This window comes from Vidua macroura, chromosome Z, assembly GCF_024509145.1.
Source record: "Vidua macroura isolate BioBank_ID:100142 chromosome Z, ASM2450914v1, whole genome shotgun sequence".
In the NCBI taxonomy this organism is placed as follows: Eukaryota; Metazoa; Chordata; class Aves; order Passeriformes; family Viduidae; genus Vidua; species Vidua macroura.
In genome coordinates this window covers 1,974,722-2,001,223 of record NC_071611.1, presented here as the reverse complement: position 1 = coordinate 2,001,223, position 26,502 = coordinate 1,974,722, and the positions used below count along the sequence as shown (strand labels likewise).

General features: G+C 39.7%; 1 protein-coding gene across 4 annotated transcripts in view; it reads right to left on the bottom strand.

Moving 5' to 3' along the window:
• Positions 1-3,289: 3,289 nt before the first annotated feature.
• Positions 3,290-26,502, bottom strand: part of SMAD2 (SMAD family member 2) — a 49,709-nt gene continuing 26,496 nt past the window's right edge. For 2 of the 4 annotated variants that reach the window (XM_054003430.1, XM_054003429.1), the window contains 9 exons: positions 19,952-20,041; positions 18,623-18,816; positions 18,006-18,140; positions 14,855-14,929; positions 13,237-13,290; positions 11,966-12,178; positions 10,078-10,215; positions 9,777-9,921; positions 3,290-5,275 (listed from right to left, as the gene is read on the bottom strand). In XM_054003430.1, the coding sequence (XP_053859405.1) occupies positions 5,152-5,275; positions 9,777-9,921; positions 10,078-10,215; positions 11,966-12,178; positions 13,237-13,290; positions 14,855-14,929; positions 18,006-18,140; positions 18,623-18,816; positions 19,952-20,041 (1,168 nt within the window). In that variant the 3' untranslated portion in view covers positions 3,290-5,151. The remainder of the gene's footprint in view (positions 5,276-9,776; positions 9,922-10,077; positions 10,216-11,965; positions 12,179-13,236; positions 13,291-14,854; positions 14,930-18,005; positions 18,141-18,622; positions 18,817-19,951; positions 20,042-26,502) is intronic. The other 2 variants (XM_054003432.1, XM_054003431.1) reach the window with 2 other exon arrangements.

The window sequence follows — 26,502 nt, the reverse complement described above, 5'->3', positions numbered from 1 at the left end:
GGATCCTGTCATTGACCAAGGAATGATGAGGGGGCTAATCCTCACAGCCTCTGGGCACGGGTCCTGGAAAGTGTAGCACAAAGATACCTGTGTGCAGATGATCTCTGTATGCAGCAAACCCAGTGGAAGACCATAGAACAAGGGATCCAACTCCTGAGAGAAATGGCAGTGGCAGAGATTATCTTCTCAGATGAAATAACAACTAGGAATCCAGACATGGTACCATGTACATCTGTGATGTGGTGAAAACTTGTACGGCTTGGGCCACATGAATACGCTTCTGCTTTAGCAATAATGAAACGGGATGAGAGGGATGAGACTGTACTCAATATGGCAAAGAAACTCCGAGCATTTGCAGATGCTGTACACGGCCCAACACATGACAGAGTCGCAGTGGTGGAAATACGTCTGCAGAAATTGGAGGACAAGATAGAGGAGAATCACAAGAAATTCACGGAGGAGATTAAAGTGGACCTCCTCCAAATCTCAGCAGTGCAGATCAGAGGTTCTGGCACCCAATGCAGAAGTTCCCCAGATGGGGAGAGAAGGTACACCCCACGAGCTGAGGTTCTTCCTGCGCGACTGCGGAGAAAACATGAGGAGATGGGATGGAAAATCTACTGCTGCTCTGGCACAACGGGTGCGTGAACTGAAGGAAGGCAAGACTCAAGAGAGGAAGTTCCACCAAAAGGAAAGCAAAGTTCCACCAAAAGGAAAGTTGCCCAGAGCCAAACTGCCAGGTATGATGATGATGATGATGATGATATGTCCAATCCCCTGGAAGGAACCTCCAAGACATATGCCCAGGGAAAGACAGATAACAAGGGAGGGGCCCTGCCTCTAGCCAGGCAGAGGCAAGGGAAAACCATATCTTTTGGACTGTGTGGATTCGTTGGCCTGGCACATGAAAACCACAAAAATATGAGGCCTTGGTCAACACTGGTGCGCAGGGCACATTAATTCCATGAAGACATGTGGGGGCAGAACCTGTTTCTATTGCTGGCGTGACAGGGGGATCACAGGATTTGACTTTGTGGAACTTCCTCTCTTCCTCACAGAAGCAGTTGCTAATGCAGCTGGTATGTTTTTTGCTATTTTTATAATTTTTTTGAACAAAGCCAGTAACTCACTGATGCTTCAGAGCTAGCACTGAAGCTTCAGCATCCCCAAAATTAGGTTAGCCAAACGTGTTTTGGTAAAAAGAACAGTGCTTCATACTCAACTAAACTAAAACACTGTGTGGGCGGAGTGTATTTCACAATATTTTAACTCAAAACCCAGCTGCAGTAAAATTTCAGCTTGCAATGCTAAAAAAACACAAAACTGTAACCACAATGAAGTGTGACAAGTTTCAAGGCTAAAACAAAACACAGTTCATTGTGCCAGCTATTCAGAGCTGCAGATGATTATCAAACCCCCAAATTTCACACCCTCCCACTTCAACATGAAAAATGTTGGACACACGGAAACAAAGAGCTTGATGAAGTATAGCAGTTGTGATTTCTAGCTGTGTGTTAATTAGTTTAAACCTTTTATTCTTAAATACCTTAGCTCACTACTTTGATAGCACTGGAGAACCTCTTAAGGCAGATATTTATATTATGCACTTAAAACAGGCTCCTCTGTCAACAGCTTATGGTACCAGACAGCCAAATTCAGATTTTAGCTCTCCCTGTCAATTTTATATGGAGTCTTAAGTTAAATTATTTACTCTTCTTGCCTGAAATTGGTCTCAAGGAAGTTATATCTGGTTAAAACACAATGTCCTGAATAAAAACAGGAGAACACCACAGCTCTCACGGTGTTCCAGATTTGTGTAACTAACACCACCTGAAATCAAAGGACTCCACACAAAATGCTGAAATATGAGTAGGAACTGCCTATTGTAGGGATCTTTCCACCTAGGAAGGTGCAAAAAGAAGGGGGAAACATGCAGAGGTGATGACACTCTACTATCAATTCTCACAGTTCAAAGCTGCAAAAGTCTAAGCATTCGACATGGTTCTCAAAGCCTCAGCCCTGAGACAACTTATAAATGAAATCAGGTTTTTCGTCGGAGGAAGGGTTCTGAAAAGTCAACTCTGTGCCTCCAAGCTGACAAAAGGCAACTCAAAAATGTTTTTTTAGGTTTGGATGTTTACACCAACCAGCTGGTGTTGGATTACTTGGCTTTGGCAGTACTATGAAAATCAAGCTCAGGCAGGGCTAGTGACAAGAGAGATCAGAACCCCTGCTCATGGAATTAAAGTCAATGCTACACGAAGTCTGTACAGAGTTTCTTCAGCTCAGTGATACAGGTAAGCAGCTGGCTTCCCATACTTTACTGAAAACATCTCTGCTTCTGTACTCCCTGCTTGCTAGGTGTTTTATTTTGCAAAATAGCCTCATTTAAAAAAAAAATCACTTTTTATTTGTATTTTGGACATCAGTACTTTGACTGGCAGAAGAGGAGAGGGAGGAAGTCACATTCCTTATGTACCACAGGCATTCTGCATTAAGATGCTGCAGCCATCTGCATGACTTTGAAGAAGAGCAGAACAGCAGTGTCAGAAAGGTACTGGATTGAGAAACAGGGGTAGGTCAAAGTTAGTCAAGAACTGCCATAGGCACTGAAATGAAACACAGATGAGTGAACATTACAAACACAGATAAGCTCCCTTGTGCCTCTAAGCTGGAACAGCAATGGCAGAACATTGCAGTGGTAGCAGCAGAAGTCAAAAACAGTGACTTCAACACAGACCAGAACAGTCCTGCACCCAGGCAGCACCACAGGCAAAGTCTGCAGGGCCCTGGCACTCTCCTTGGAAGAGCCCACTCTGAGAAGATGCAGAGTCAAGGTTACTACAGTGTTCAAGGCAAAGCAACTAACAACTGCCACAGGTGGAAGGCACATTCAGAAATCACTGCAAGGAGGCCACAGAATTAGGCCACCCACCTTATTCAAGCTGCAACCTGCTCAAAAATGTGAGTCTGACCCAGACAAGTTGCTCTTATCTGTCTCACAGGTGAAAGTAAACATCTGAGATAGCAGGATGCAATTTGATTGTGGCAGGGAAAAAACAACTGCTTTAATAAACTCCATCAGGAGTAGGAGTCTGTACCACCAAACACACACAGCTCCAGAGCCTCCACAACAGCTGCATGGAAAGTGGTATTAAGATCTCTAAACTCTACCTTTCCATCCACCACATGCAGGACACTTGTACCATTTAACTAGGTGGATTACAGCAACGAAAAAAAATATATACACAGCAATTAATTAAAAAAAAAAAAACCAAACAAACGGCCATTTTGAGAATTAAAACTTTTATTAGTGTATTCACATATTAGGCAAATGCAACACGCATGAAGCTTATCTCTTAGGTCCACAAGTTCTACCAATACATTAGTCTACTGGTAAAACTAGCACAAACTGGTAACTGCTTTGCCAATTTTTTAAAGGTGTCTGGCCCATTTTCTCAAGGCTTGATTTTTGGTATTGCTTCTATGCCCTAGTCATTATGGCATAAAAATATCCATCACTATCATCAATTCAGTCAAGTGATTAAAAGCTGTAACACTGGCCACGTTTTTGTTCTCAAAGCTAAGTTATCACTAGCTGTACTTACAAAGTACAGAACTAGTGTAATTGATGAAACAATGGAAAAAAACAGACAAAGGCAATCCTGCTACTGCCACAATAACAAAAGAATGACAGACAGCTAGATCACAAGATTGTTAGTAAGATGTGTATTTTTCAAGTCAGAATAACCCTTCTATACAGTTTCCCAACCCAGCCCCAACCCAGACTTATTTGTAGAATATATTTCAGAATATTTTTAATAGGGTGCAGCTGTAGTGTCCAAGGGTTCACAATAACATGCACTGTCATGAAGGACCTGGAAGTCCTCCTTCGCTGGTCATACCTCAGCAACCACTATTCTAGAGGTTTTGCAGAAGCAACTACTTTTAATAACAAGGCCCATTATGACATAATGAATGCATATGATCTGGTGTGTAAGTAAACTATAAAAGCGACTCAGATAAGAAATTTAAATTGTTACTGAAATATGTTAAGAAGCTGCATCTATTTAAAACCTAAACAAAGAGTCTAGCTTACCCCAGGAAATAATTTTTCAAGGTATACAGCTCTGAAAACTAAACCCCGTTATTTTTAGTGACATATGAAAAAATGAAAAAAATACAGATGATAAGGGGTAAGACTTATTAAATGAAAAAAACAAATACAGATGTAAGGGGTAAGCCAATAACCTTGTGCACTTAATCCAATATCTAAAACCATGGTAAATTCTCAGTCCATGAGAAAAAATAATTCATTTCAATGATCCAAGGTACAAAAAAGTCCCAAATTACACCACTGCCAGCAATACTGCTGGCAACAGATGCATCAACTCAAATGGGTATCAAAAAGTAGACTGCTAGTGTGATGGACACTCAGAGTTTATAATATGAATTCATTTTAGGCCCCATTAAGTATATAAAGTGTCTTAAGACTTCACAGATCAATCTCAAGACATTTCTTTCCCTTCCAATGGAGGGACTTTCTCTTTAAGAACGCAGCAAAAATTCAGCTTTTATATAAGGAAAGTCTTTTTATGTTTAGGACAACTTGAAAACCTGCTTATATTAAAAAAATATAAAAGAATAAGGGAGCAAAGTCTTGGAATTTCATGAGATACTTGCCCCAATCAAAAAATGAAAATTACTATTTATGGGAACTAAAATGTAGAACAGCACAATACTGTGATATTTGAGATCATGATACATTATCTGTATATATATACTTAGCTATTCATGTTATTGATAACCATTAGGACACTCAATTATATACCCAATAAAAAACACCATTAAAGAGTCTTTAGAACTGTCCCTTCTTTCTGAAGAAGGCTTTTCTATACACTAAATTTCATCTAGTATCAGAGTATAGGAAACAGAATCCACAAGGTGCTTTAACTGATGAGACCTCAAGTGCTGTTTTTTCTTTTTTCTTTTCTTTTTCTTTTTTCTTTTTTTTTTTTTTTCTTTTTAAAAAACCTTTTTAGATAGTAAACAGTTCATGGGGACCACACACAAATACTACGACAGACGAGCTGTTATATTAAGTCTGTTGACTGGACTTGATTCTTAGCCCACTGGTGACAGAGGAGAGTTTTAGGACATGCTGGAGCAGCGAACTGAAGGGGAGCCCATCTGAGTCAATACTTTGTCCAGCCACTGTAGAGGCCCGTTCAGGTGAAGCTCAATCCAGCAAGGAGTGCTTGTTACCGTCTGCCGCCTAGAAAACAAAGAATAGGGAAAAGTCACTCCACTGGGTTGGTGTCACCAGGTTTTGGTAGCAGGGGAGGCTTCTGCCAGAAGCTGCCACAAGCCTCCTTCATGTCTGGCAGAGATACCCTTTGGCAGCTCTGAAGATGGACATGCTGCTGGTCAAGGCTGGGCCAGTTAGGAATGGTGATGCCTCTGGGATAACGATTAAAGAAAAAAAATTAGGTTGTTGCCCAGTTTTAATTGCCACAGAAGAGCAGGGTGAGAACAAGTGAGAGGAACAACTCTGCAGACACAAAGGGCAGTGGAGAAGGAGGGGCAGGGCAGCTGTTCCAGGTGCCAGAGCTGAGATTCCCCTGCAGCCCGTGGGGCAGCCCATGGAGAGGCAGCTGTGCCCTGCAGCCCATGGAAGGCATGGGGATGCAGAGATGCACCTGCAGCCCCTGGAGGAGCACACGCCAGAGCAGGGGGATGCCTGAGAGAGGCCGTGGGAGGCCTGTGGAGAGGGGAGCCCATTATGGAGCAGCCTGTCCTTGAAGGACTGCACCCCATGAAGTGTGATCCATGTTGCAGCAGTTCATGGAGAGTTGTTGCCCATGGGATGGACTCCCACAGGAAGTTCATGTAAAACTGTCTCCTGTGGGAGGGACCCCACAATGGGGCAAGGGAAGGACTCCGAGTTCTCTCCCTGAGCAGTGGCAGGAGCAACACCTGAAAAACTGACAATGACATGCATTCCTACCTCCTTCTGTAGCTGGGAGAGAAGGTAGAGCTGGCAAGGGGTGAAGGTGTTTTAGTTCTTATTTTACTTCTCATTATCTTGCTCTGGTTATGTTAGCTATAAATTAATTCAATTACTCCGATTCAAGCCTGTTTTCCCAAATGGTATTTGGTGAGGGTCTCTCCTAGTCCTTATCTCATGACCCTTTTGCTGTATTTCTCTCCCCAGTCCAGCTGTGGACAGGAGTGAAAGAGCTACTTTGGTGGCTGCCTGGAATCCAGCCAGAGTCAACCCACTGTGGCAGGTTCAGCTGCCACAAAATTCTGCATCATATGATTAAATATGTTTCCATACATATCCAGTACACAGAGATAAAAATCTGTAACAATTACCATAACTGTTACTAAACTTTTCCCCCAAAAAAAAAAGTCCCAGAACTCCAAAGCACTTCACATATGTAAGACAAATCAATAATTACATGCTTGTCCATAATACATGAAGAATATTTCACCCTGGAGAATAATAACACAAGTATTTCCTTCAAGTGCCACACCAAGATCCTTACTTCTAAAAAGAAATTCAGAAGTGAAGATCCTTACTTCTAAAAAGAAATTCAGAAGTGAAGGCTGTCTAACGGATGCAGGGTTCACACCACAAACAACTCTGTGCAGCTGTATCTCAATTTTTCAAGAGTCTGCATGCGTAACTGGATTTGAATTTTGTAGACAACTACTGAGAAATACGGAATAGAAACCTTTGGCTCTGCACTGTCAGCGTGGCCAACAGCACAATGCTATGGTGATAAGCTCTGGCTTTTTGGAGTAGACTACATGATAAATGTACAAGGAAATTGGTAGATGTTGTCAGAAACACTGTATCAAAACACGGTGTGTGGTTATACTGTGCTAACTGATGGTATCTCAAAGGAACACCAAACTTTATCTCTGATTTCCTGTAATGTTACACTTCTACATGTGTTTTGTCCTATAACATCCTCACACAAATAACTGAAGTAGAAATTGTGTTTCCCTTGTCCTTTATACTAACTTGCCTATAATTTTCCACAATAGAAGCCCTTATTTAAACACCATATAGCAAATTTCAGTAAAGTTGAAGGACTGACAACCATAAAAGCTTCATTCTCTCTCCCATATACCTTTGTTTCACAGATCTGTTATTCAAACATCTTCCTTCTCATCTCCAAGGTAAAGAAATCAGTACTGGACAAAACAAAGCCTGCCTGAGAAATCCTATTTCACTGTAACCACTCTAGGCATGGGAGTTTTCCGTAACAAGACTGGCAAGACTATGGTTGCTAAGCCAGTTTTTCATAGTAATTCCAGCTATCCTAAGATTCAAAGGCAGCAGATTAGTCAGACACAAACCGAGCTCCTTCATTTTTAGTGTCGGCACTGCAGCCCTTTGCTTTAAGGAAATCTGTTTATATAAACAGAGGAACTGAAAAGGCAGAAAGATTAAGACAGTGAAGATTGATTTCAAAAGTTTCACATTTTCTAGGAGAAGATAGCAGCTGGGGTCTGTGCTCTTTCAGCACTCTACAAAACAGTCATCTTAGCCCCAAATGCTATGCCAGAACAAAGTGATACAACAGAAAAACAAATCTAAAACACAGGAAATATAGTTCCATTTACTCTTGAATCCTCTCCCAAAGAAGGAAGTTCATTATCCTACCACTGTCGACTCTCCTACAATGTGTTTCACAACACAATTCCTCAAAATTTTACAACTGGCTCTCTTCAACAATCCTCCCTTTGCACCACGCTGGTAAAAATTGGTAAAATAGTGACAGTCACTGAGCAACCATATTAAAGCTAAAAACTCAGTTTCTTCAACCCAAAGATTTCCAATTCAAAGATCACTAATTACCTCTGCTGAACTTTCTTTAGAAGATGATCCTGGGCCTGGATAGTTCCTGTGCTAACACGAACATCTGACTGGTGATCTGAACTTATGCCATCCCCAGTTTGGGCCAATATGTAGCAAAGCAAAAAGCTTTGTCAGGTATTGTGTCTATCAAGCCTATAAAACATATCACCTTGCTGTACCTGCACATTTATGCACATATGCTTAAAATGCAAGTAATGCTTTGCCTTTGCCTAAGCCTGTTCTATGAGAAATGTTTTTTTCACATAATAATGAAGCACAGATGTTTTAACAAGAGTGATGGGGTTTACAGTGTTTCCTGATCCATTTCAACAAGTCAGGCTACATTAATTTAAATTAAAGGTTGTGTCATTGGAGCCACCTCTTCTTGCCCTAATCCCAACTGCAGCATATTTACAAGTTCTGTGTATCAGTAATTTATTAGCATCATCTTAAAGAGAGGTGCAAAGAAATTAGTTCAGCATGAGTTAGTAACCAGTTTTTTGTGCTGTTTTGACAGTGCTACCACTGCAGCTTTTTAAATCCTATGGTCTACAAACAGTTTATAGACCAATCACCAACATTTTCCCACTCAGAAGTAACTTTAACAAAAGCCTCCCCACAGTTTTAAACCAGCACTTACACTCACTTCAAGATGCCTCTATATAATCTGACTGATTAAGCCTTTATTCTGCTCAGATTTGAATGTTGTATTTAATTATCCCCAAGTGTATACATACTCCTTCAGAGCCAAATCCAATAGCTCTTTAAACCTGAGCCAGATTTTTTTCTTGCGTACCTCTTCCTAACAAAGAGGTACCAATTTATTCCATTACTCAAATTTCTCATTTCATCTCATTATACTACTACAAAATTGGCTTCATCTAGCTGAGAAACCTCCCCCACATACTGACACTGCTATTTACATGTATGTATTTCAAGAGCAGATAAATGAATCAACCCAAGTGGAGCCTACATACCAGTATTTAACTTCAGAAATTATATGGCTTTAAAAAAAATCATTATTGCATTAGGGTATTGACATGTCAGTCTTCATTTTTTCTGTGGACAATTTCTAGAGAAGTTTAAGAGATTTGTGTAAAACCACAGGTCTAGCTCTCCAAAATAATGAAATCTTTAGAACTGCTCAGTTAGAAGTCAATTCCTTTTATTCTTGAATTTCTGTACTGCATTAAAAACAGGCACTGTCCTCAACTACCACTTTTCTTTTGTGCTAATAAAGAACACAATTGGAATCTATTCAAAAGCAGATAGAATGCTATTTTTTTCCACTCAAATAACTGTTTTTAGAAGTTTTACTACATAAACACAGTCATCTTACTCGGCAAAGCTTTTTCCACAGCAAGTTCCAAAATACTTGCCATCCCTTAGATGCACGCTCTCCAGCTATTTCATTCTGCAAGAGGCACTGCAAGTCTCCCCGCTGGGTACCACCAAGCCCATCCTGCAGCACAGCCTAAGGAACTCATGCTACATGCAGAACAGGACAGAGACCTGAATGACTAGAATGACTGAATGACTGCAAGCCTAACACACAGCAAATAACCTCACAGCACAAACTGTGGAACTTCAAGGTGATGGCGCGGATTTCACAACACGCAAGCCAGCAGGACTGAGAGAGGGAATGGAACTTTGATGACATTCCTTGCTCAACAGTTGGCTTCAATGCAACACTAAAATCAGTTTATGGACTTTGTAAATTAGCAGTTCATAGCTGAGGTGGGGGGGAAAAGGAAAATATGGGTTCAATTTGCAGATAGCATAACCACAATAGCAGCAAGAAGTGTGTATGTATGGCTTTCAAGACAGATAGAAATTGTATACTAGTGAAAGAACAAAAACTATTAACTCTAAATTTAAGAGCAAAGTTTTTTTTTTTTCTTACCTGTATTCAGCCCCCCATCCTTTAACAAAGCTCATTCTTATGGTACACATTCTAGTAAGCTGATAAACTGCTTCAAAGCCCTGATTCACAGATTGAGCCAGAAGAGCAGCAAATTCTTGGTTATTAAAGATTTTTAGATTGCATCCTGTAAAGAGTCAAAAAGGTACAGTCAGTGAATACACTTGCATTTGCTACACAGAAGCCTGAATCTATGAAGAAATCACAAAAAAGGAAAGCAAGTGTCATTCAGTGAATACCTCCACTGGGTATTGTCACAAGAGACCTTTGGTAGGCTACTGACCTGGAGGAATTTTGCACACAGTTGCAGGATGCCAGCCGTATCTTTGATTACAGTTGGGGCTCTGAACGAAGATCGCGCTGTCACTCAGGCACTCGGCAAAAACTTCTCCGCCAATGTAATACAGACGCACTCCCCTGCCTGTAGTAAAATCCAAAGGAACTCTACTTATGGTATGACACAAGCAGATTAGGGAACAAGCGAGTTTATTTTTCAGAGAAGGCCAAGGTTTTTCTTTACAACAGAAACAGAAATCAATTATCTACACAACCTCACTGCTGTGCCGAGAGCTGTAGCAGGAGCAGAACACAATTAAATTGCATTTTTCTCCCACAAATGCACAATAGACGAAGGAAAAGCAGAATAATTTTTGACCAAAAGTGAAAAAGCCTTTTCCAGCCATATAATGGCTTGTAACCAAATCCAAACTTAGAAGCAGCGTTCATAAAAACAGAATTAAAACTTGTGCTAATATTAAAGCACTGTATGTGAAGCAGCACAGGCCACTATGGTCAAAAGAGAAAACACAAGATCACTACCACAACACTCTCTGCTTACATGCACCCAACACCATTTCACAACCCACTGCACAACCCTGTACTGCTTTAAGAAAAACAACATGATTTCATTTAGCCTTATTACAAAAAAAAAAATCTGTGAAAAAAAATCTGAATTTTCAACCTTTAAGTTGTTATTTTGTTCTGTCCCTCTGAGTGGAAAATAAATCTGCATGGTTTATTTCTAGCAGAAAGTAAATAATGAGCAATTGATCTCCCAGAGAGAATTATTTATAATTAACAGATACTTTAGAGGCCATAGTTTCCATTCGCCTCTTTCGTTAAAACAATTTTTCAAACAAAATGTGAGCTCCCTCTATTACAGAGTAAGGGCTCATGAGATTTTTGCTTTTCCTCATCATTGATCATTTTGACCAGTCAGCACAGGCATAGCCTGGGTTTCTGTACATCTAAAACTTTATTAGACAAGCATTTGGATTTGGCATTTGGACTTGGCATAAAAGGAGTCGGTTCTACAGAAAAGGTTGAAATTTTACTGCAAGTAAAAACAACAACAATCAAAAAGATCTCGTAAATGCTGCTAATGAAAGTATTCAGGGAAAAAAAAAAGAATTAAGGTAGCTTACTGAAGAACCCGAAGTCAAGTCACTGCATTGTGGAAAACAAAATTCTTGACTAACCATTACAAAGAAATCTTTAATCATGTCAAAACAATGGGTTCTCAATAGCAGCTTTTCCCATTTCAGAAAAGAATTCAGAATTTCATTCTATCAGTGTCCATTCTGCATTTTATAAACTACAATAAACTAAGCAACATGGGAATATTTTGTAATGAAAGCTTAAATTTCAATTACAAGCAATTCTGAATAAAAATGCTGCCTAGGGCAGAGTGGACCATTGAGGATGCTGGGAGCCACGAACCTGCCCCCGGGATGCTTTGGTGCACCATCATTTTCCAGAAGGCAAGAACAGCAATGTGAGTACAGGAGTGCCACACACTAGAGTGGCTTTCTCCTGTGCTGCTCTGAGCGAGACAGCTGTGTGACTGCAGCTGCCACCAGCTATGGGGCTACGGAGTGAGGAAAGGCAGCTCCTTTCAGCTCCAGCCATCGCTACATCTCTTCCCAGTTCAAATGGGCTTCAGCAGCGGAAGCTGCTACGTTTCTCCCTAATTTCAGAAGCAGTGACTCTGTGTCTTTCCACTTCTGTTCTCAGCCAGAGAGACCAAACTATCCTTGACAAGCCCTGAGAGATATGGCTGATGGCTGGCTGCACAAGGATGAAAGGAACCCAACACACATCCTACCTGGGTCATTCCAGATAATTTAGCCAACAAAATTAAATTAAATAGTTAAAAGATCAGAGATCTTTACCTATATGTCGCCTTGTCATTTCCACTGTAGCATTTCTGTTTACATTGGAAAGCAGACCTAGACAAAATCGCTCTGAATTTGATGGATCTGTAAAGCCATCTACAGTCAGGGAAGGCTGAGACGCATGGAAGGTTTCTCCCACTCTTTGATTCAATTCATAATATGCTATTGAACACCAAAACGCAGGCTCCGAGTAAGTAACTGGTTGCAAGTCTAAAAAAAAATTTTAAAAACCAAGCTTAACACAGATTTTGAGGCTGCTATTTGTCTACCCTGCTATTTGTCTCTCCCAGAAACGACAGCAGTAGTCTCCTCAAACTACTCAAACTATATTTTGCTTGCTGTCCTTTTTACCTACTTCAGTAAATAGAATGGAATTCAATCTTCCACACAAGGCAAGGAGGAGGGGAAGGAGGGATGATCTAATCTGACCACAGCTCATTTAGTTCAGTACTTGCATTTTGCTCGGCAAAATGATTAAGCTAATGGTGCTCTGAGCGCCAGACGTTGGGACATTCCTGTTGCCTTTTCTGTAGCTTGCAAACATTTTGGCAGCATTAAAGAAAAGATTAAACTCTCAAACACTGAACAACAAAAAGGAAAGAAAAATAATATGAAAATCATGTTCTTTTGTATTACACTGTCTCTGTAGATGAAGGTAGTTCTAAGCTACTTTATTGTCCCCTACCAGAGAATCTTCCCTGTGTATCTTCAGGTTATTTTCTTCACCTTTTTACCTACCCTAATTACTTACTCAGTGTTCTGCATTTTCCTGTCACATCCCGTCACCACTCCTTAAACAAACCAACGGCAATCTGATCTTCCTGTGGCACTTACACAGACACACAGCAATAGCACTGGATCAAAGCAGGTGGGCTACTAATGTGGGAGCAACAACTGTGCTGTGGTTACAGGTGAAACAGTACATGAGAAGAGCAGCAGAACACACACACAAGGGAGACAGCAAGTCTGGGCAGCATTACGGAGAGGCAAGCATCCTTTTAAACTATTCATTTTATAAATGCTATTCCTGCACACACAAAGATGTCACTCCTTCTCTTTGCTACGAGCTCAACAGGTACAGAAATAGAGTAATTCTTAACAAGTGATTAACCCACGCCCATTATGTTTAACATCAGGAAGCCAACAAAACAGTGACCTCCTAACATAGCTCCTAATTTCTTACAGCACATTTTCACTTTTAAAGTAATTACATGTATAATGAAGAGTCACTGCACATGGAAAAATAATTTTAAGTATTTCTAGCTTACCCAGGCTATGATTAACTGGAGAAAGAGTACTAGGAGACAGCTCTGCTGGAGATCCTGTTGAAGCAAGACAGACAAGTTTCAGAGCAAATGTTTTTTGTTATTTCAGATCAGTAGGCATAACCATTATCCACAGTGGGTTTACATTGAAGTTTTTCAGAGTAAGAAACCTCAGTTTTCTGGAATATCACACATTGACTCTGAATTAAAATTTCATTCAATTTTCCAGACTTCTGGGTACCCACCCCTCCTTGTAAAGACTCAATTAACTTAGCATTGTATTTGGCAGAACTCTGCTGCTTCATGCACACTCTCAATGTTATTTAAGCACTTCTCCAGTGAGAAGGTAGTGACTTCCCAAATTCAGTAAAAAAAACAGGTAAGAATGGATGAGACAAGCAAGACATTGCCTCTCTGTTCTCAAAGGAAAAGGTTTATCCAGCATCTGAAGGGAGCCTTCAAGAAAGCTGGAAAGGGACTGTTTACAAGAGCAGGTAATGACAGGACAAGAGAGAAAGGGTTCAAACTGAAAGAGGAGAGATTTAGATTAGATATTGGGAAAAAAAAAATTTATGCTGAAGACGGTGAGGCCCTGGCACAGGTTTCCCAGAGAAGCTGTGGCTGCCCCATACCTGGAAGTGTCCAAGGCCAGGCTGGACAGGGCTGGGAGCAACATGGGGTAGTGGAAGGTGTCCCTGGTGGAAAGAGATGGTCTCTAAGGTCCCTTTTATCCCAAATCATTCTATAATTTATGATTCTATGATCGCCAGAAAAGAGCAAGCTAGATTTCCTCATTTGAGGAAATAATTCTTTCCCAGAAGGAGGAATTTAAATGAACTCTCCAACACGATCTGCACACAAGGTGGCAAAATACAGAAAGTCATTCACGGAAACATTCCTACAGTGACTGCTGATGTCAGGCTGTTTTAATTAAGGTATTTATTGTCACATAGTGGGAAAATATTGCAGCTCTTACAGAAACTGGAGCAGCTGATCCTAACTTACTGAAAATGGTTGCTAACATTAGCTAACCAAGCTCACTCAAGTCTGCCAACACACAGCAGGAGGTTCTTACCCAGCACGTTAACTGTGCTTTGTCCAAGTCTAAGGTCAACCACATTCTTGAGAAACCCTTACATACAAATGGCACAAATGCTGTTACTTTTGCCACAGAACCTTCCACACAAGAAGTAATTTGAAACATGGCAGAAGTTGTAAGTCTGTCAGAGTTTGAGACAGGTTCTCAGAACATAGATTGTCTGTACCTTGTTTAGGCGAACAGACATTGTGCTTCAATGAACCTGTTTTCCGGGGAATGGCTGAAACCAATTAGCTATTAAAATCTATTTTAAGGGTTTCTGGTAGAGTCTTAATTAGACTTGCATGCTTCTGTTACAGAACAAATATAATATACTTAATATGTCACAGAATGTTTTAGCAGCATTTCCCTGGCAAAAAATTGTTTTGTTCATTAAAGACTGAAAGTGGTATTTTAGGCATAAAACACCAGGTTTTGCAGAGGAAAACTGCCACCATCATTTGGGCTGAATTCATGCTCCTATGCAGAGGGATCACAGCTAGTAATACAAAGCCTTGAAAGTGACCAGAAAAAAAATGTTACCTGTATCCATGCTTTGGTTCAGCTGCTGGTCACTTGTTTCTCCATCTTCACTGATATATCCTGGAGGAGGTGTTTCTTATAAAAAAAAAAAAAAAAGAAAATTTGTAAAATGACTAGGCAAACTTCTATAAGATCTAAGTCTTGTGCATTTTGTAATGACATCTTCATGAGCTCTGTTACACCTACCTGAACACTGAATCTGAATGTCATTTTACTGTCCCTTTTTTCCTTCAAGTAGGACTTCAAACATGTTACCTGCCTTATTGGTATGTAAAATGTATCTTCTTTTGTATGCCAGTCAGTTGCTGAAATATGTTATATAAGTACCAGAATCCTTGTTCCATTTAAAACAAGATGCTGTCACTACAATGAGTAACAATTTTGTAATTGTGATCAACAGCTTTCATATTTAGTAGAATTACAAATGAAAAAAACCATCTGGTGATTTCCACAAAAAAATAACGTGAGCTGTCTTTATGTAGGATAACCACCAGATCAGATACCCTCCCACACCTTACTGAAGTTGTTAGATTTAAAGGTTGTTTTTCAGTTCAGTCCCCAAATATGTACTTCTTCCATACACAACAGCTGATTTCACTCATTTATAACTGTATTAACTTAGAACACTGCACAAGTTATATTATTGCTACTAATACTTCTAAGCTCTATTAAAACTATCATCTACTCTTTTAACTACCTTTCTTTAAAGACAGAATTTCACAGACCAAAGTAAATTCAGTACCAACTTTGAGGTGTTCTGACATCAGAAACTGTGTTTAATTCCTCAGGAATATCTTCAAAACCCAGGAGAGTATGCATGTTCATCTTCTCCTTTCAGAATGTTCTTCATAATCCAGATAACGAGTTAACCAACTGCCTTTCAGGAAATATGTTTCTTTGAACTGGGCAAATGTCCTTTCCTACATATTACAGGCAAAACCTGTGCTTCTTTAGTGAAAGTGTTTGAAGCTAAATATCTTTACAATCACCTTAGAATTGTCTCTGAAACTTCCAGGGGTTATACTCCTTTAATTATATTATTATCAAACAGCAGAAATTTAAAGATAAAGCCTTTTTGCTTAAGAAATAAAATAAAATTATAACAAGCATCATGTCTGAGATATACTGCAATATTGTAAGATCAGAAGGAAACCAGTGAGAGGAAACTAGATTAAGTCAGTTGATTAAATTAAAATTAACTGAGAGAATTTTATCTTTGATTCATTCTGTGTGCTAAATATAGACATGACAGAATTCAAGTGAGACTTCAAAAGGACAATTAAAGGAAATCTTCACTAGTAAAAAATATGATAACAAAAATCACATCCATTTTGAAGGTTTTTACAGCAGTCATTGTGATACAGGGGACTCCACCCTTCTCCAAATCATTAGCCATTGCTTAAGCCCATAGCTGTGGCAAAAGGTCAATACACATTTCCAATCCAACCCATGACTCCTGTTTCCAGTTGCTAATGTAGGCTCTTTGGCACAGATTATTTTCCATTCTAGTCTCTGCCCAAACAGAGCAGATTTAGTCTACCTAGTACTATTAACAGTTTAAGGTCAGAGGTTGCGCACCACACAGCTGGAAATGAACACTCAGGTGGGGCACCAAAAATCTGTCGTAGAGCTTGAATGCTGCCAGAAGTGTGGATGATGCGGCTCAGCCCATCCAGAACCTGAACTGGAACATGCAGCTCCCAAAGGCCACCCTGCACGTTCAGTACCACCAGGTTATCTTGCAGATCAAGTATTGAGACAGGTCTGGGGTACAAAGCTAGCAGACGTGAGCCTGCCCTACCGCTGAAGAAAACAGTTCCCTGAAGAAGGCTGTCAAGGCACACAGGGCTTATCAGAACCCAGACAGGCATTCTAGATTAAGTCAGCAAGGTCAAATAAAGTAAGATACCACAATATGAGCACAGGAGGAGGGTGTCAGTGACAAAGACAAGGAGGTGTGGTTACCTGCATAAACATTTGAAGATCATGTGAGTTCCTACAATCACCTTGAGCAAACTTCCTGCAAATAACTACTTTAGCTCATTTCCATAGCACTGGGTTTGCAGCAAGTGGCTTTCCAGTAAGCTGTTTGCAAATCTTACCAAAAGCCCTCAGTTTGAGTTAAAAAACTATACTCAAGTTAAGAAAGTAACACCAACTTCTAGCACCTTAAATTGTTCTATAAAGGTGGAAACAGATGTGGCCAAAATTAAACAGAAAGGTGAAATTGATTGTTTAATGCCATTTCAATTCTTGGATATATTTTATGAAAACACAAGGAACATTCTGCTTAAGACCTGTATGTACAACTTGTACATTGCACATATTTGAGTTTTGGAGCAGTCATCTCATTCTTTCAGAAATTCCAGATGTGAATTTTCAGCTTATTCGTAACATGAACGCATTAAACATTTATGAGCAAACTTCAGCTTTACTTGGTTTTACGCTCCAAGCGACTTCCTGAAGAGATAGGAAACAGGAAGTTGGGGCAGGAAAAAAAGGTCATTGATTTTATGTTTCAATGAGGGTAACAGGGTTTCAGTGCAGCAGATTAGCATTGTTGTTTGTTTGGGGTGCAAAAAGGGGAAAAGAGAGGGAGGAGAAATTCTTTAACAGTTCAATATCTGTAGGTTGTTCTTTCATACTAGAAAGATAAAACAGTATGCACACAATAGTAACAAAAAGCTAAAGCAGAGCACTATTGATGTGAACTACAGATCAAGACACTTTTAAAGTCATTGTTTTGTAACTTAAAAGTTTTCCCCACATACTAGATAGGATGAGATTGAGCATCAGTTTATTACTCAATCTCAGATGTGCAGCATTTGGCAACCCCTGCATGTTTGTGAAAGAAGCTTAAAGCAGAAGGTGAAGATCTACTTTGGATTTATTAGCATTCTGAATCTCAATCAAGCTACTGAAACCAAGTCAGGTATTGTGAAATGACAGCAATATGGTTTCATGCAGGATCATGTTCTGCAAACAACAGTGTTTAGGTATTTCCACTGGAATTAATACACGAAATCAACTAAATCTAGTTTAGTGGTGCTTATTTCAATTAATTTGATCACTTTCAAGGATGAAATTACCATCTTTGTTCCAGTGGCACAATGTCAGAACACGCTGTCTACAGTGGGAGTTAAGAAAATACCTGGTATGTAATTGCTCTGTGGTTCAATCCCAGCTGGAAAGTTAGTGTTCTCAGGGATGGAATGGGTATAGTCATCCAGAGGTGGCAGCTCCGTTAGGATCTCAGTGTGCCGCGGCACGAGCACGGGAGGCAAGACTGGAAAGGCAAAATTCAAAAAATCACTGGTAATCAAAATACACAATTTTGTGAGCTAAAAGGAAAAAACAATAAATCTAAAAACATCTAAGAGTTTCTTCAGATGCTTTGAAATCTTCTGAAACTCAGCACTGCTAATGCTACATTTGCACAGCTAGTTACTGGAAGAGATGGGACTCCTGAGGTGCCTTAAATAAGACTATTCCACATTAGCAAAGGTAAATCAACTTTTTTGTCCTATCCAGTCTGGATTGCACCTGGCCAGCTGGAAATTGCTAGCAGTCCTGGAAGTGTTTATAAACACATTTGTAAAGATTTTTCAGTAACTTTACTATTTAAAACTTTCAGGGATATGATCTCAAAAAGAATCTTGTACTTCTACCAAGAGAGGACATCACCCTTCTCTTGTTTTTCATTTAAAACATTACGCTGAACAAACACAAACAGATTCTGCCACAGGAAGTCAGAAGAAGTTCTCCTACCTGGTGTCTCCACTCTCTGGTAGTGGTAAGGGTTTACACATACTTCATCCTTTTTAAGATTAAAAGCATATTCACAGTTTTCAATTGCCTTAAGTTCATGGTGGCTGTGAAGGTCTGGCCAGCGCCACAGGCGGCAGTAAATGACATGTGGCAATCCCTTGCGGTGAGACACCTGCAGACGGCCATCGAGAGATCTGCAGGGGAAAGATGTGGAGAAGCATTTACAGACTGCGTGCTGCCTCCATCACTCCAGCAACAGAGTACACACATGGGTAGCTCATTCTCAGAATTCAGTGCGCTGACTCTGCTAGTGACAGCTATACTCTAATTAAAAGGCTTCAAATGCAATGAAAATGATCGTATCAAGCAACGTCAACTCATTTCTGAGCTGCTCAAATTATTGCCAGTGAATTTAGAGTTCATTAAAAGCCCCTTACATCCAACCAAGTATTTAGAATGATTGCTTCATATACTTTTTTTTTAATGCAGAAGACAGTTAAAAATAAAATCACACACTTAATGGTCCGTTCCACTGCTAAAGGTACCTCAAGGCTTTGCTGTGGCATGGATGCTTTATGGTTTTAAGCATAAGAACTCCCACAGGACTGCAAATAAGCCTATAAGCAGTCAGCTGCCCAAGTGATCCACATGGCAGTATAACTGCAATGCAAAACACATGAATGCACATCTTGTAAGGGCTGTACAGTTTATCTTCTTCACTTCATCTGCCTTGCTACCAGCTGAAAATGTTTTGCTAGTTTTAAGACAGACTGCATATGCTTACACAAATGCAGATGTTTATGATTGTTATGGGATGGGAGACAAACCTCAATACACAAATCAAGTAATGTGACATGAAAAAATAAAGACCCTGTTTAGAATTTGCCCACCATTAAGTACTGAAGAATTTACAAACAATTCTTTAGTAGCTCGTATCTGAGCCAATTAGCAAGATTTAACTCAAAGCTTGTGGCATACAAAGCAGTTTAAACACTTTGTAAGATTAGGTCTAAAGAATTAAGTTTTCCAGTTTTGTTAATAAAAATACCAAATCACATTAGAGCTTGCATTTAACAAGTCTTCCCATTCTTTCAATAGCACTGGCATAAAAAAGGAGTAATAGTAGAATTAAAGAGTTTCATTGGTCAAAACATCAGCTGTGAACACACTGATTTCTACACTGGCAAGGAAATACTTCAAAATGCTGTATTATGAGAGGCCTAGGAATCATTTTAGTCTATTTTATAGCTAAAGCATCCCATTACAGACCCTCCAAAGCCAATCCCTCCCACAAGATTTTTATGATGCGAGAGAGGGCAGAATATTCACCTGGTTTGTTCAGAGAAGCTGTAAAGGCCTGCTGTATCCCACTGATCTATCGTGTTTGGTGTACTCAGTCCCCAAATTTCAGAGCAAGTGCTGTGCATAAATTGAAAACAAAAACAAAAAATTGATATGAATATGGAACATGGTTATTCAAAACACCATGATGTCAAACATGGAAAAATGTACAGAATACTTCCTTTCACATAGAAGATAGAGCACTGTTAGACTGGCATTTAAACTGACATCTCATGCTATATTTTCTATATGAAGGAGGCTATCAAAATGGAACAAGTGATTCAAGGTAAATGATAAATGTTTTTAAGGTGAACAAGTTCTCATTTTTTAAGTAATTGATACAGTTGCAATGTTCCTTAAAACAGGCAAAACTTCCTCAGCCTAGTTCTTTACAAAATTCAATTTTGAAAGGTAGATTCTGGGTTTGGCTTTTTTTGTTTTTGTTTGTTTCTAAACATAAACTGCCCTAAGACTTCCAACAAAGGCCATGTGTATCCAAAACTGAACATCACAATCTAAAGTTCAAGTATCACCACTTCAGCATTAATCTCATTTTCCATGCACACACTAATTTGTTGCTATTGTAAAAAACGGAAATTCAGACTCTGAAGAAAAACACATTAGAGCTCATATTTAGCTGTTTTCTGTACTCTCTTTGATTAAACACCTAAATATTCTTTCACACAGTATACAAAACAGAATGTTTTACAGTGTAGTACCTTAAGATTCAACTATCATATAATTTTAATTGCTAAATCAAGCAGGAGAAAATGAAAGACAACTAAGCCTTTACCAAACTGGTTCAAGGAGCAGATCACAATGGGAAAGATAAAGGAACATTCAGTCACAGACACAAACTAAAGCAGAGGCAAATTTAAACAAAGCAAGAAAACAGCATAGGATTGTAAACAGGTAGCAGACTTTCAGAAGCATAAATGAAGCTCAGTTCTATAACATACTTGCTCAGTGACCACTGAAAAGAGACAGTTTATTTTATATAAGTAACATACAACTAAACTTCTCATTTCAGAAATGAAGAGAATTTGTTTCACATCCAGCTTGAATCTCTGCTTCCTAATTATGCAGCCTGAAGCCTGGCTGGCTGCTATATTACTTTTAAAATTAACAGCCTCCAAAAAGTTGCAACAGGAAAGATCCAAGGTCACCAAACTTCTGATTTTAAATATAAGTGTTGTAACTGAAAGTTTAGCCAATACACTCAAGTTTAGATTGAGTGCTTAAGAAAAGAAATGTGAGGATGGTGTTTTTATTTCTTCTCATTACACAGGGAAAATTCATTAGTGTTACAAAACAAAAGAGCAGACAGCACTTCATTGGACTTGAGACCACTTTTAGGGCTGACAACCACCTCAATTCCACGGCGACTTTTAATAAAACCTAAGTCTTGGCAACTGGTGAAGGCAATCATGGGTTTTGCTTCCTTCTTGCCTCTACTATACATACCTCATTTCTAATGCCATCCCAGTTAGGCTGAAATGTGCATGCCAGTGAGAAGCAACCCAAATCAATAAACTGGCTATTTGACCAGAGAACAAACATGGCTGAAAATACATGTTTTGAGTTACTTTTCAGTCAGGTCACTTCTCTTCAATGTAGTTCATATGAGCACTACAAAGAAGGAGAGTGTAACTGTGGGTGGCAACAGCCTGCTTTTATAGCGAATAAATATGTTAAATAAAATAAGGCCTTTTGATATATTACTGGTTATAGGTACAAGTAAAGTAAAATCTTGTACTAGATGAGTTTGCCTAGTAGAGAGCAGCAGAGAGCCAGAGATGAAGGCCCATTCTCTGGCACAGATCCAGCTCTGCAGAAAAGCCAACCATCCTGAACAAGCTGCATCCAAGTCAGACTCAAGCAGCATCACAGCTCTCCTGACCGAGTGGACAAAGAGGGATCCTGCCCATGGCTGCATCAGCAGGGCCTGCAGCCTCTCTTCCACATTCCTAAGATGCAGTCAGAACTGTGGGCTGCCAGAAGCTTTGCAAGGATTGAAGTAGTTGTCCTGAAGACACACAGACACCAGGGAGCATCTCTGCACTGTGTCCTTAAATATGCACCACTACTGCTGCTAAGACAGATCATCTTTACATGCAATTAGAAGAACAATCAGCAGACACAAAGCCTGCTGCATATTAATTGACACAGTGAGCTCTGACAGCTCACTACATTCGAGCAATGGATCCTTCATACAAAGCAGTGCTCCAGAACTGTGGAGCTGTCACACAGATTACACGTTCCCAAAATTGTGGGGTGCATCGCTGGTGTAAGCATGACATGCCATGCACTTGGTTCACAAGGCTTTTAATGCAGCACATGCAAAAGTAAAATTTCATAGCCCTTGACAAAACAAGATGAACAGGAACCGTATTTTATATTGCTAACCTCTTCTCCCTATTAATATTTAAAGTTGACAGCATATTCCACAATCTACAGAAAGACAAACAGTATCCTGAAGTGGACTGTGTGACAGAGCCACAGTTTGGAATGAAGCTCAAAACACCATGAGGGGAGGATAGGCCAAGAGGCACAGAAAAGTGATCAGTCAGAGCAGCAAAACTGCTCCAAAGTCATTGGTTTACGTGACATGCTATCCTCTGGGATGGACATCTGCTTTAGAGCTGGGATTAGTATTTGTGTTTTACTGTTTCATCTACACCAGGACTATACTTAAACTCCAGTAATGCACAATCAAACACAGAAGAAAGAGCCTGCAGGAAATCATTCCATATGATCAATGAAGTCAGCTCAACAAAGCTTTTACTGTTTGCTGGAAGAAATAGCTAAAGAAATCAAGAGGTTTCTCTACTTCCTGCTGACATAAAAGATCCATTGCCTACAAGGTGCAAGACCGTCCCCTCACCACATCACCCAGGCAATAAATCAAGACTCTTAAAATTCACACACACGCACACCAGATCAAAACTAAATTCTTCACAACCCTAAAAACCATACTTCATACACAGTACTTCCATGAAAGGCCACAGTATGTTCATTCATACACAAGCCATCGCCTGACAGAGGGCAGGCATGTCTACTCATCCCTGAAAGGTGGTGCTGGAAAGGTGACTGAATTCTGAAAGACGTTTTAACCACCAGTAAAACCATCTGAAAGTAAGACAGGAGGTACAGATTTTTCACAGTGCAGAATTACTGCCTCAAAATAAACAGGAATCACTCACTCCTAAATCTACCTTTCTGAAGCATCCAAAATCTTGTGTGATGAGTCCTTTTCATGCCTTAGTCCATAAAGGTTTCAGGAGAATCAAGTACTAACATATGTACTCATAAGTCAAGCCTTGTCTGGAAATATTCCCAGGCCCTGGAACATGATCATGTATGCCAGAAAGCAGCTAGGACATCCCCCAGCACCAGGCTGTGCCAATTATTGTTCTCCCACACAATTCCCAGGTTTGTGAGCCGCACAACATCGGGACCCAGTCACACTGGACAATTCAGATGCAGCTCCCCTGCTCTGCTAGCTAAGGGCTGAAGAGAATGGACAAGGCAGTCCTGAGCCAATTGGACGGTGCCTGGGAATGTTCCCAGGCGTGTTTAATTTATTAGGAGGGAGGCAGCCAGACATATCACCATTTCACGTTCAGTAAGCACTCAAGCTGAAGCCAGGAAGCACACTTCAGGCTTTGTATTTTACCAAACAAGGGGGTTTGGTTTTGAACTCGCTGTACACTGTATCACTGGTAAGCCATCATCATTTTCAAAATATAATTTGGCTTCTGTGTCACTGTACCTAAATCTTTCCTGTGCAGACAGTGTCTAAATATACTCCAAAACACAAATTCAAAGGTAATGTACTTCTTCTCTCCTGGACACTTTCATTCCAAAGAGCGACACTTTCATTCCAAAGAGCATTTTCACTGCTGTTCTCAAAACAATTTGTTGACAGAAACAAGTGAACATTTGGTCAACAATACAAAAGCTAATTTTTAACTTTTCAACACTTTTCAACAGTAGCTCCCAACAGCAAATCACCATGTTCTGTGGCCTTTAGCACTCCATGCTTGAACAGAAGATTGCTACTTTTGCCATTCCCACAAGTAAGTGAATTTATTATAAGGGACTTCAGGAATACAAAACACCAATTTGGCTCAGTTTCCCAGGTGATGTGGAGGTCTAACAAGAGAAAACTATATCCTAGAGAAAGGAGAAATGCTGAAAAAATATTTGCAAGGAATAAGAACTGCTCTTTGAGACCCAGGTACTTTTAGGGAAACCAAATCTAGCAGGTATGTGGTTAAGCTGCTACACACTAAACCTGGGACAACTGGGGTTTGAGACTCCTTAGGACTGACCAGAAGACTGATGTGGTAAAGAAAGGATCAGTTAAGTCTATCCATGGTGGAATCAAAGCTGCTTCTGTCAGAATGCTTCCTTGAATGGAAAGGGTTGTAAGAGCTGGCGTTTCAACTTGACTTTTTATCTGCTTATAAGGAGCATCATCTCATATGATACTGTGCAATTCTGGCAAGAAGAATCTTTAATGTGGCATGTGGCTATCAGCACACAATAGTACACAGTATGCCTTCACTTCTTCCATTTCATCATTTCCTTTAACAGGAAAATCTGAGTTCCAAAAAACCTGTACTCTGGGCAAGAAATTACCTACACTGCAATGAGCTGTAGAAAGGCTTCACAATTTTCACAGAAAATGCCAAAAACTGACTGTCTTTATTCAGTAAGACAGAAAACACTGATATACACAAGAAAAATGTGGACACGGGACAACTCCAACTATTGAAGACAATCTGCAAGTGTTTGTATTGCCTTATCTACATGGCACAGATGATGTTTCCAGTCATTATTCCACTACTTTAGTGGGATAACAGTTAACTGTAAGTCTACTACAAAAACTGAACTATCAAGTCTTGGTACAAATACAAATAAATTATTGATCTACCCAGAACAAATGAACATAGAAAACAGTTTGTGCTACACTCATGAGTAAGCAATAAAATTGTTTTATTACAGTGTATCTCAACCAGAGGAATAATGTCCCTATCAAAATCCGTAACAACCAAAAAAATCCTACATGAATGAAATAGTTTAAAGAAATGCACTGTACTGATCTTCATGAGTCCAAAAATACACATGAACCTCATATCAACTAGAACACGCTGCCCAAAACCAAGTTCTTATATTTGATATGTTTAGGTGGTAAAGGACACTGCAGAACACTGAACAGGATAAGATGACCTTTGACAGCACAACCTCACCTCAGTGAATATAGAAAGACATTTGCATCTTGGCTTGTGGCAGCAGTAATTGTAACTAGAAACATCAGCAGTTGGAGATGTATATACACAGATCAATCCACAATCCCCTCACTCATGTCCAGATGCCAGCTATTAAAGCCTACTGGTACTCAGCATAGGCTGCTTAATTAGGATCAGTTTCTCAACGCAGTTAAAAGCCAGATGCACTGATCTGCAGATCCAAGCAAGTATGTGCAAGTATTGACCAGATATTCATGGCCACAGCATCAACAAGCTCAGGTCTACATATAGCACTGCACATCCTCCAAGACATCCCTGCACCTTCTCCAAGAGCACTTGCAAAGTAGGAGATACAAACAGGGATAAAGGTGATAGATCTTGTCAACAATACTCATTTTTACAGAGATGTTGTTTCATTTGAGGCTGTACCTGAAAAACCTGAAGCCAGCAGAGTTTTAATCAGTATCCTGCATGTGATAGTTTTGGTGTGCACCAAAACCATCACACACAGTGTTTGGGCTGACCTAGGTATATTACAGGTAGGTTGCTGCTACTATGAATTTGTTACCAATTTTTACTGAGAAACAGAATGAACAAATAACTACCCTACCACGATTTACAGTGCTGGCAACTCTGTGTGCTCAAGGTACTTTTTGCACTAAATTAAGTGCTTGCAACAAGTATAACATCAGATTAAAGCAGGCAGAACCACTTCAAAGATATTTACGTATGAAGTACCAGAAACTCTATAAAGAAATTGTAAAATATTGTCACAATTCATATGTAACTGTAGATACGCATTTTTTCTTCAAAGTCTTGCAAGGTAGAACAGCTCTAAAGGAGCTGAAAGGCACTGATTTCAGTCAGCAGCCTCCTCTTTACCTGAAGTGGTAGCACTAGAAATATGACAAATAAAACCTGAAATGCAAATAGCACTGTGCTAGTCAAAGCACACATTATACAAAAAACATTATAGAAATAGTCTTGGACATTTAATTTGCTTATTTGTGAAGTATTACACCGAGCCCCTAATATCCTTCCTGAATCTTTCACATCTTTCAGAATCTGCAGCCACTAACAAGTCTGCCAAGTTCATGTTCAAGGCAATCTTCTCCATTTGCCTTTCTCCTGCATCTTATAATCATGAGCCTTTCTCCCACTGAATCTAATTTGTCTGCCCGTACATTTTCTGAGGCATTTGTAGCGCTGGAGCTGTGGCTCAAATGAAAAATAATTTCAGCAATCTGTGACAGTACTCCATTTATCTCTTTTAAAATGGGAGAT